This window comes from Seriola dumerili, unplaced genomic scaffold (assembly GCF_002260705.1).
Source record: "Seriola dumerili isolate Sdu_G_001 unplaced genomic scaffold, Sdu_1.0 BDQW01000104.1, whole genome shotgun sequence".
Lineage (NCBI taxonomy): Eukaryota > Metazoa > Chordata > Actinopteri > Carangiformes > Carangidae > Seriola > Seriola dumerili.
In genome coordinates, this window is record NW_019174359.1 from 33486 (window position 1) to 45168 (window position 11683).

An 11683-nucleotide genomic window follows, 5' to 3' on the forward strand; every position below is an offset into this window, starting at 1 on the left:
CCGCCCAAGGGGTTTCCCCAGATTTTTGAAGACACTGATTTTTTCTCAGTTCAAGTATTAGACAGTCCGTCTTTACATTTCATGTTGTTTTAACACTTTCAAGCCAGTTTTTCCATAGTTGGTGATAATACTGAAACCATTTACAAATTTCATTTTGCTCTCCAGTCAGATATTTTAAGAAGCTGGGACACAGGAGATGTTATTTCCTGTAATTTTATTTTGTATAATCCTCTGCAAAGTATGGTTAATGATTATGGTGATTCACAAGTTCACTTAAGGAAGTTACCAACTTCATTGGAAGTTTTCTTCTCTACTAAGAGAAAAAATATAAAGAAAAAAAATATTATATATATATATATATATATATTTTTTTTTAAATATATATATATATATATATATATATATATTTTTTTTATTAATTAATTTATTTTTGATTTATAAAGTTCAGATTAAAGTTCCATCTTTATAATCTGTTGTGCTGGTTTTGTTAGTTCTTATAGCCACTGAGGTTTTACTTCTGTTTATGTTTAGTGAAGCATCTTCAGTGGAATAAACTGAGTCTGTGCATGGAAACAAAAAAAGAGTTTCCACAGGTTGTGACCTGGCACATTGATGGCAGACACTGACCTCTGTGGCTCTGTTGGACAGGAAGCGCTGTCCGTGGTGAGTGAGGATCAGCCCATTTTCGAGCCGCCCTTCCCCGCAGCCCCAGCCATGCACATGAAGGCTGAGATGACGTCGCCCGGCGGGTTCAGCCAGGCCTCCAAGCAGAGTCCCGAGCCCACCGAGCCAGAGTGGGTGGGGTCAGCAGCGCCAAACCCTGGGAAAAGAGGCGAACACGTCAATGGAACCAGGTGAGTCAGGACCAGCCGGGGCCGCAGGGGAGAACAGGTTCCCGCATTATCTGATTGTATCTTTGTTAAGGTCCGTGCCAACAGTCAGGTGTTTTCCAGACCCTGAAAATATTTGTTTATTCCTCACTTACCAAATGCAGCGATGCCATTATACAGTAAACCATTACTGATAGTTGAAAATTTTGAATTCCAAACATGGTACTTTTGGAGATTTAACTTTAACTAAAGGATTACACGTGGTCTGTGGTGGGAAGTATTTAAATACATTTACTCAAGTATTGTACTTTAGTAAAATCATGATGTACTGTTGCTTCTTCTCCACCACGTTTCAAAAGGAAATGTACTTATTCCACCACTACATTCAGCTGACATCTAGTCAAGTTAAATTTATTTAATTAACTGCTCAAGTTATCCAAGTTAAAAAAAAAAAAAAAAGAAAAGAAAATATATCTGTAATGTAGAACTTTTTCTTTTCTTCTTTCCCATCACATTAATCTTTTCAAGACCCCTCAAGATTTATCTGTTGACCCCAAGTTTGGTAACTACTGGCTGAACTACTTAACTGTCCATGAAGTAGTTTAAAATAGCTCAAAATTAAACAGTAAAATGATACTCACACATTGATGCAGTATTAACAATCTAATATTGTCATATATTTTACTATATATTGTACTTTTGACAAGTACTTTTTAGAGTTATATTACTTTTTTGAAAATACTTATGCTTATGTACTTTTACTTAAGTAGGATTTTGAATGAAGGGCTTTTAATTGTAACAGTATTTTTACACTGTTGTGTTGGTACTTAAAATATCTGAAGCCCCCCACCCCCCCTCTCCCCATCAGTTGAAGTGGTTTTTAAACTCTAGTATTTTTAGCTAGCAGTTACTGGGCGTAAATATTTACTAATGACTAATCTCTATGTAAGCAGGGTAGGTTCTGTGCTGCAAACCATTTTTAATTTAGTGATGTATAACACTTACTTTACAGCTAAGATAAGTCCGAGTTTACAAATCGCTGCTGCACCAGGCTTGAGGTTGACACCACGCTGCTCTTTATAGACGTTTTCACTGGAATCCTGTTGCTCAGAAAGAGCTCGGGGCTAAATTCATAACCTGTCAACTACAGATATTAGCAAATACTGCAAGAGGAAATACACTTGCACCCAGCTGAAACTGAAATCTATGGTCTATTGCCAGAGATTAGCAGCCACAGTAATAAAGATCTCATTGAAATGACAAACAGAAGTGTTTTGAGCCATTTCATGATTATCGCTTTACACAATGCTTTCTCCTCTTGTCTGTTTCAGCCGTGAGTCCCCTGTGGACTGCAGCGTCACCAAACGCTCCAGACACATGAGTAACGACGGGGCCCCAATGCCGTACCAGGCCTCGTACGTGGAGCCTCGTGTCAGTCCCCAGACCTCCACCCCACCCAGCAGCACCACAGAGGAGAAGAGGGTCATCGTGCCAGCAGGTGAGCCAACTCACTCACACGAGCTGGCAGTCACCCTCTGTCTCTCTCACACACACACACACACACACACACACACACACACACACACACACACACACACACACACACACACACACAGGACCATCCCCATCACAAGACAGTTGCCCAAGAGCTGGCACACACTGCGCTTGTGCAATAACAATAACTGAATCAGAGATGGGCACAGCATGTGTTTGGGCATCTAACTCTTCTTCCCCAAAATACTACTACCACCATCAACCAACTGCTGCAGCTCTCCAGTGCCGCAGCTTAACAATAGCAGGTTTCAGCTATTTAAAAAGTGTGACGAGCTGGTGTGGACGTTTTCATTTTTCATCAGCCTGCTTTCCTTTTCAACATGATAATGCAAACAGGTCACAATATTAATATAGATTCTTAATAGGAAAGAATTTTTCATAAGCCTGAATGGAAATATTTGTTTCTTAAAGCATAAATTGGCAATAACCCTAACAGCACCAATGCATATACATATTCATCCACGCATGAAAGTAGTCCCCAGCAGACTCCTGTTTGAGTAACGTTTGCTAAAAACTACAGTGCCCAGCTGTTTTAGGAAGTTATTATAGCTTTTTATTTTTCAAAATGAAACTATATATTTGTGATCATTTTTTTATTTTATTTACAGATTTATAACTTCAGTAGAAACAAATGGGCTTGTGGCTGGACAGACAGGCTGGGGAAGTCAGAGAGAATTGAGAGACGGACCAACACGTCATTGGTTTTGGTTTTGAATTCCAATCTAATAGAACTGGATGGATGTGTCATTGCTTAACAGACTATTTGAAGTAGATTTTGTCCAAACACACCCCCCAGAATAATTCCAAGGCACTCCAGTTTGAATGTTATTAAAGTTAAAAAGCCTTAATTTCTGCAGTGCTGGCACCTGTGTGCTTCAGCTGGGCAGCATGTGGAGTTAAGTTGATCTAAAAAAATCCTGTTGAATGTTTAAGCTGAAAGCTGTCAGCCAAGCCTAGACAAAAGCAGTGGATGTCCCTGTTTCTTTGCTGAGGAAAAGTACAGACATATATGACTTGGAGTAAAGTCAGTGATGTGTCATCACTATCCAGGTAGTCATAGTGAAGGTTTGGACTATCTACTGTAACTAGTCCATTTCATCCTTGCTATAAATCACTAGTCCAGCCATCTAAAAATGAACCTGATGACACACTTCCCATACTGTTAATATCCCATGAGACTAATTAAATGAGCAGGTCAAGGCAGCGCGTTTCAGTGAGTCAGAGTATGGAGGGATACCACGTCTGAGAGCTGTAGTGGACAACTTAAAACTCAGCTCAGTGGAATCTGACGAGATTCGTCAATGACTCACCAGCAGGAGTTATCCTGCTTTATAATTCGTGGATATTGCATCACGGTAACATGTGTTAACCAAGGACAAACAAGAGCCCAGGGTGTGGTGGTTTCTGTTCACGACTAAAGCTCCCGTGTAATGTTACGGGCAATTCACAGCATGGTCATTGTTTGCTACTGGAAATGAGCTTACAGTCCTGAATCAGACTGGTGATATATTTTAGTACTGTACCATGACTTTATGATCAATTTCAATCTAAAATGACTGGTTATTAAAAGTTTACATATGTCTGATTCTTGAGATAAGATACAGCTATAAAAATAATTTTAAAAAAGCACAGTAATAATAAGCAGTATACCACATGCATGTAATTGTGTATTAGAATGTTTTTATGATGAAAAGTGCAAATTCATACTGAACCAGGGCAAAGCAACACAGTGCCTTAAATGAAGCAGCATCTTCTCATATTCTAATACAGAAGGATTTGTAAAAGCATGAATTTTTAATCATTTACGTTCTACTAACAGGATCTTTCTTCTCAATCTTAAGTATTTTGCACAGGAAATCCTTTATGTAAATATCATCAGTTTAGCCAAAGTCATTTATGTTAATTTCTGTATGACTCCATACCTACAACGTCTACAACTTCCTGTTTGTGACATCTTTTTAAAGCCAGAAAACCACAACAGCATTCATCTCAATTTAAATTTCAGTTGAGTTTAAAGTTGATTGTGTATAAACTCTCTGCAGCTACCAGATAATTTACCCTTATAAAAAAGAAATCCTCCAACAAAGTGAGACACTTTGATATAAATCAATGTATCCTGAGTATTTTCTGAGCTACTCTACTCCCTCCACCCTCTGATGTCAGATCCCGAGGTTTGGACACAGGACCACGTGCGACAGTGGCTGGACTGGGCCATCAAGGAGTACGTCCTGGAGGAGGTGGACGTCATGCTCTTCCAAGCGCTGGACGGCAAGGCCCTGTGCAAGATGACCAAGGACGACATGATGCGTCTCACGTCGGCCTACAACGCAGACATCCTGCTCTCGCACCTCAATTACCTCCGGCAGAGTAAGGCTCGCCTTGTGTCCGAGATCTCTCGTCATTGTTTGGTTCTTATCGCCCGTCTGGTTTCAACAACATACGAGGTTTTCATTGTTCTGTGGCCTAAAGTATTTTACCTGCATGTAGCCAGGGGACAGAAATAAAATCCGATATACGTCTTTCTGGAGACTTGACAATTAACCGGTTAGTTGATGGACATAAACAGGGTTTCTGAGTTTAAGTTTAAACTTTTTCAGACATTTGTAATACCACATAGAACGCAACTTAACGGTTATACCATCACAAGTATGGAAAATTAATGAAAACCATGTCGGGATGGAAAAGCTGAACATTATTTACTGATGCATGATTTTATTGACATTTATATCACATTTTTGTCAGTGTTCCCTAATAGTATATAATGATCATTTCCAACAGTAACTTTAATAATTGAACACGATCTGGACCTGGACAAGCAGCAAAACTGAACAGATGTATGGATTAATCATTACAAAATAACTCATTTATGGATTTTGAACAAGATCAGAAGTCTGTAACAATAGTACTGAGGATCTTTGACAGTTTTTGCAAAAAAAAAAAGAAAAAGAAAAAAGAAATCACAGGAAATAATTCATGATAAATATTATTGTATACAGCAGGCTGGGAAGACCTTAATAAACACCTGCTTATTTTATTTAATTTTTTTGAATGTCACTGTGGCCTCTTTGAAATTGTAATGGACATAAATACTGTATGACTGCATGTGGCATTTTAACGCTCACTGTCCTTTAATTCATAATTTGATTATTGACACCCAAATTCAACACAACCTCAATTGAGGATATGGACAAAATAATGTAAACAGCTTGAGTGCAATAAGGCACACTCATGATGTGGAAGCTGCAAAAAAAATGATGTCATTTCAAACTAGTCATGTTGTTAAACAAATATGTCTTCAGTAAACGTTGTGACCAATGTTCCCTTTTTGTCAACGCATGTTTCCTGTGTTTGGCGTACAACACGTCGTCATGATCTCTGACACTTGGATCATTTCGTAGTGTTTGTATCTGAAGCAACAGCAGCAGTTTAGCTTCTGCAAATCACTGTTAGAAATGAGGAGAAATAAATAATTAACAGCATTGTTCGAATTTAATAAAAGGTCTGATAATGACCATTTTCCAGTCAGGTTTTAAAGGTAATGTTACGACACACAGGGTGTTTACAGAATGACGGCAACTCCTTATAATATAAATACAATCCAGTACTACAACACCACCACAAACTGGGTCCACAAAGGTCCCCAGAGTCGAATCAACACCTTTCAGTGTCTTTAACGTCGATCCTTTATTTCAAAACACTATTCCTGGCACTCTACCACCCAGGTAGGATTGATTTTCTTTGTGTTCCATCTTAAAAAAGAAAATAATAATCTTGATTTTTTTTTTTTGTGGTCTTTCCTTTAGGTAGCCCTACGTTTTCATACTCCACAACTCCCACCAACAACACACCACCACCACAACAACCACCCAGACTACAGGTGAAAGCAGGTGAGATCGTCCACTCTCCATCTCATTATTCGGCAACATTTAAAATCAAAATCTGGTGACAGTTGATGGCCCCCGATACTAAAACTGTCACTGTCAAATGTGATCAAACCACACCCACACAGTCCTGATGAGGCAGATTAGCTGACTTGTGTGTTAAACACTTAATAAATAATAACCAGGATGTTTGTAACCCCCCCCCCCAAACTGTAACTTTCATTGTTGCTTAGTCAGTCACAAACACTTAGTGGCAAAATACTAAGATATGAGGATTTGAGACAGTTATTTTTTCCGCCATGCTTTAAAAACACAGCCCCATTTCAGACAGGATGTTAGGGTGGGACCTGCTGTGAAATCAGACTGTTTAAGCGATTCTTAACTGGCTAAAATGAGGCCACAACAGCACAGCTATGTAGAGGAGAAAGAAGTTGGTAACATTTGTTGTGTTTAACTGCTTATACTGTACGATAATAAGGCATCTATACAAAATGCACATCAATTGCATTCCTAAAAAAAACGTATTGTGTGCAGTCGTGTAAAAAGTAAACAAGTACATTTAGTTAAGTATTGCACTTCCTCATCTAATGCTACATTATGTTTTTTTTTCATTTGACTGCATTAAATTTTTCTGATTCCCAACCTCTCAGGCTTGTAACACCTTACTTAACTGTCTAGCCGGGGCCCTTTCATGTATCATGTGTCTTTGAGATTTCCCCTCTAAATGTCTCAGGGGGTTTCATTTAAACAACTGTTCAAGGTCAAATGATCCAATATTTCACATAAAAAAAGCAACAATTAGAGAATTGTCAGAAATATAAATACACATTTCTGTACCTGAACTATGTTTTTTCTTTCCTACCACATTAATCATCTCACAATCCCTCTGATTTATCTTTACAACCTCTGGAGGGGTCTGACCCATCGGTTAGGGACCACTGCAAACTAAACATGCTAAATATATACAAAGTAGTTTAAGTAAGCTCCACCTGGACGAGCTACAACAGTAAAATGCTGATTACACATCAGTCTTGGTGTATAATGGTGTAATTAATCATATATATACACACTATACTATCGCTCAACAAGGGCTATTTTTCTGCAGCACCAGTACTTTTACTTTAGACTTTTACTTCTAATGGGCTATTATTATATTCCTGTACTGGCACTTTTACCTATGAAGTATGTATTTCTTCCACTGTTCATTATTTGTTACATGATACTGCCAGAAAAGGTGAAAAGGTCACTTTTAATTCCACTTTTAATTTAATGGGTTTGAATCAAAGCTCTGATTTCAGGCATGAATTTACAGCCATAAGGACATCTACTTGAATGATGAAGAGATTTTATAAAAAATAATAACGTGTTGAGTTTCAGAACCGTGTCACATATTTTTAAGAGTCTAAAAGGTTCCTTGGTCTCAGTCAACAAAAAAACTTTGATGAGTCCAAAACTCAACAGCCAGTTTCAGACAGGAAACAGCTGCACCGGCACGGGAAATGGAGGGTATGGGTCCTACTCCTGGGACACAATTCACAATCTTGTGGCAACAAGGGTGGCCTGAACAAAAAAATAAAAATAAAAAAAATAAAAAAAAACGCTCACCCAAGAAAGTGTAGGTCATCTCTAGACCCCTAAACCCTTATCATCTCGGTCTCCATTTACTGGCTTCCTTCCTATAGTTGTCCTGTCCCACTGTCCACTTCAAAGGCTTTTTATGCCACGTGCTTGTCACTGTCTCTAGTCTTATCCTCATTTTTGTGTGTGTGTGTGTGTGTGTGTGTGTGTGTGTGTGTGCATATAGAGAGCGGGTTTGATGAGATCAGCCGCAGAAACAGCTGGCCGGCAAACACCATGACTGCAGTGCCTAAAGGTAGGACATCAAAAACTGAGGATGATACAAAACGAAACGAAATGATCGTGATGAATTTTTCAAGCACGAACTCCTACTGGTTTTGCATATAACCTGAATTCAAAACTAGACTGCTGCCAACAATCAAACTATTTCACTCAAGTTTTTTCTTTTTGATGCGCAGGTTCTTCCATGGAGCACCAACACAGCACAAGAGTTACAGAGCCTGCTCCAAGAATTGTGCAAGGTATGAAGGCCACTTGAAGCAAACATGATCATATTCAAATTCACACTGTGCCTGATCACAAACTCACATTGTGCTGGAAAGGATTGCTCAAACCCAAAGAGCTACATTTAACATTTTAGTCTCCAAAAGACAGAGTCTACAACTGTGTTAGCAGCTGTGTGCTAACTGTGTGTATAGAGTGGTATGCAAACATTTCCTAATGAGCAAAGTACTGGTACTTTTCACCCTGGGGTGGAGGTAAATGTCTGTACTATAGGGCTGTCACAATATCAGATTTTCACTACACAATTATTGTGGCCGAAAGAATTCATGATAACAATATTAGATATTACACAATAAAAAAAATATGCAGCTATCAGTCAAATTCATCTTTAACTCTGTTTTTTTGTGCGTTTTGTCTCTTTTTTTAGCGAATGAATTACGCTCAAACACGAGTGTAAGGACGTGGAGAGGGAGTCTGTAACCTAACTGTACAAAAGCATACAAAAAAATATTTACACTAAATGATGAAAAGGCAACCAGATGAACTGATAAACTAAAGATCCACAAGTCCTAATATCTGCCATCATGATATTATTGTGTGTGTATTATCAACACAATATCAATATTTCATTTTTTTTTTTTAAATCATCAATACTGGTATATCGCGACACTCCTAGTCCGTACCAAGTTTCACGACAATCTGTCAAATAACTGTGAAGATTTTTCACTCTGAACCAAAGAGGATGACAGGATCACAGTCAGTAGGATTCGTCCTCTGGGGCACTGGACCAAAGTGGCGGGTCGACCGACTGAGCGACCCGCACCGGCATTTCTAGAGCCACACAGCTAGCATGGTTAAAAATAATGCACAATAAGTCTCAATATTTGTTTCATTCAGGGGGCGAGTGACGTATCCGTCCCTCCGACTGGCAGATATCAGAGAGCACATCACCAGACCTATTTTGAATCACTGAACAAAACTGAAAGTGGGGCTGTGATTTGAATATTTCACCCCATCAATAAGCACTTGCTCCATGTACTAGAACAACAGATTCAAAATCAGATTCTTGAAGCCATTTAAGAGTAAATTTAGGGGGGACTGGAAAACACCATGGCTCAAAAGATTATTAAAATGACATCTGCAAAGGACGTTTTAAATTAATGACATACTTTTTCTTCTTTACAGACCCATATCAGACATTAGGGCCCATAAGCAGTCGGCTAGCCAACCCAGGTAAGAACGTAAACCACCGCAAGATAAACCAACGAGGATGACACAAATGAGGCCTTTACACTGTCTGCTTTGGCAACATGAGAGAAAAGCAAGCAAGGGCTGGCACACACACACTTACTTTCTAAAATGAAGTAAATGATAAGCAACACCTGTTGTGTCAGCAGAATTGCATCACGTTTACACTGAGATGAAATCTGGCTTCCCTCTCACCAAAATGACTGTTTGCCCTGCTGTTTCCTCACAGAAGGCCAAGCCCTCAGCTCATCCAAGAACCGAACAGGCAAACAAAGTCCATACAAGCTCCCTGACCCCAGCGCTCACAGGCCTGTGGGTAGGTTTCTGCCCCGTTGTCTCACCCTTCCTCCAAGCCACACAGTGAAAAGGTCACATTTGGTGAAAAAAAAAAAAAAGGAAAAAAAAGCTGACTGAGATGTTAAGATATATCAAGAGGAGTTGAAATGTTTTTTCTCCCAACTCAAAATGCTAATGCTACTTTTAAAGGCTGTCTGATGGGCTAGGCTTAATATTACATTTTCTGTCTCGCTTTGTCAGTACCGGATCCCTTAACTCTCTTCGCTTCATTGCCCCTTCCAGGTTCAGGGCAGATTCAGTTGTGGCAGTTCCTGCTGGAGCTGCTGTCCGACAGCAACAACGCCGGCATCATCACCTGGGAGGGCACCAACGGCGAGTTCAAGATGACCGACCCTGACGAGGTGGCCAAGCGCTGGGGTGAGCGCAAGAGCAAGCCCAACATGAACTACGACAAGCTGAGCCGCGCTCTGCGGTACTACTATGACAAGAACATCATGACTAAAGTGCACGGCAAGCGCTACGCCTACAAATTTGACTTCCAAGGCATCTCGCAGGCACACCAGAATCACGCTGCAGAAGGAGGGATTGTTAAGTACCAGACTGAGATGTCTTATGTCCAACCCTACCACAGCCACCAGCCCAAAATGAACTTCATGAGTGGCCACCCTGCACCTATGCCCGTCTCCCCCGGCAACTTTTTCGCCCCTCCGTCACCATACTGGAACTCCCCCAACAGCCCCATCTATCCTGGGACAGCCATGACCAGGCATCCCACCACTCACTCCCACCTGAGCTCGTACTACTGAGGACAGGGCATTTCACACCTGAACGGGATAACACGGGAGTGAAACCCACGAGTGCGAGAAGAAACTCATGCACACGCCATCCAGGATGTACCTGAGCTGAACCCCGTCTAAGATGAAGGTGATATGACGCTACGGTCTGTTTTATAAGGGCATTATGAAGTTGTCTGTCACATTATGTTGCATCATGGTCTTAAAAATGGACAGAACATGAGGGTAAATTAATTCTGTAATGAATGGAAAGGATTGGTATTGTACTCTACCAGGAGTTTTCTTTTCTGAATACACTGATGACAATATATTACCAGTCATTCAGTTGTTATGAAACCAAGTTTTTTTTTTCCATTTGTAAGTACACTGTTTGATAGTAATCCATTGTAAAGACAGAAGTCATACCCTTTACTGTGTGAGTAGCATAATGGTTTTGTAACAGTTCTTTTCACATAGGTCAAAATAGCAGTTTTCACATTTAATGTGACTGACATTTGTAAAAGAAGTTGTACAGAATGACTGTCATGTAGCAATTTAACATTTACTCGTGATGTAAAGCTAATAAATAATGGTTGTACCTGAAAATGGACTCCAGTGACTATTATCATTTACAGATTCTTTAGAGGAACGTGGCTTTTTGGGGTCTCTGTGTCTTTTTTGTTAATTGACAAAATACTTTAAAAGTTTGTGGTGTGTTAAACGAATAGTTTATTCATTTTCTTGCCAAGATTTAGATGAGAAGACTCACACCAATTATATCAGTCTTGAGTAATGAACCAGTGTGCTCAAACCCAGTTTGTCTAAATGAGTGCTGAATCATCAGAGGCAGCAGTAAACAGTAAACAAGTACAGATTTTACTTCAGAGTTTCAGATTTTTGTCAGGACATTTTACCAAACAAGCATGTTCCTTTATGTCTGGAGAGTATGATTTGTAGACGGGGGCATCAATGTGGCACCACAACGCTTACGGTGCTAACAATGTACAACAACGTTGTG

At 39.7% G+C, this 11683-nt stretch overlaps 1 protein-coding gene across 3 annotated transcripts in view; it reads left to right on the forward strand.

Moving 5' to 3' along the window:
• LOC111222627 (Friend leukemia integration 1 transcription factor-like) overlaps nt 1–11265 on the forward strand; it is an 18236-nt gene extending 6971 nt beyond the window's left edge. For 2 of the 3 annotated variants that reach the window (XM_022746421.1, XM_022746422.1), the window contains exons 2-10: nt 649–854; nt 2162–2328; nt 4548–4751; nt 6188–6271; nt 8070–8138; nt 8302–8364; nt 9533–9580; nt 9825–9911; nt 10175–11265. In XM_022746421.1, the coding sequence (XP_022602142.1) occupies nt 649–854; nt 2162–2328; nt 4548–4751; nt 6188–6271; nt 8070–8138; nt 8302–8364; nt 9533–9580; nt 9825–9911; nt 10175–10698 (1452 nt within the window). In that variant the 3' untranslated portion in view covers nt 10699–11265. The remainder of the gene's footprint in view (nt 1–648; nt 855–2161; nt 2329–4547; nt 4752–6187; nt 6272–8069; nt 8139–8301; nt 8365–9532; nt 9581–9824; nt 9912–10174) is intronic. The other variant, XM_022746423.1, reaches the window with a different exon arrangement.
• The last annotated feature ends 418 nt before the right edge of the window (nt 11266–11683 follow it).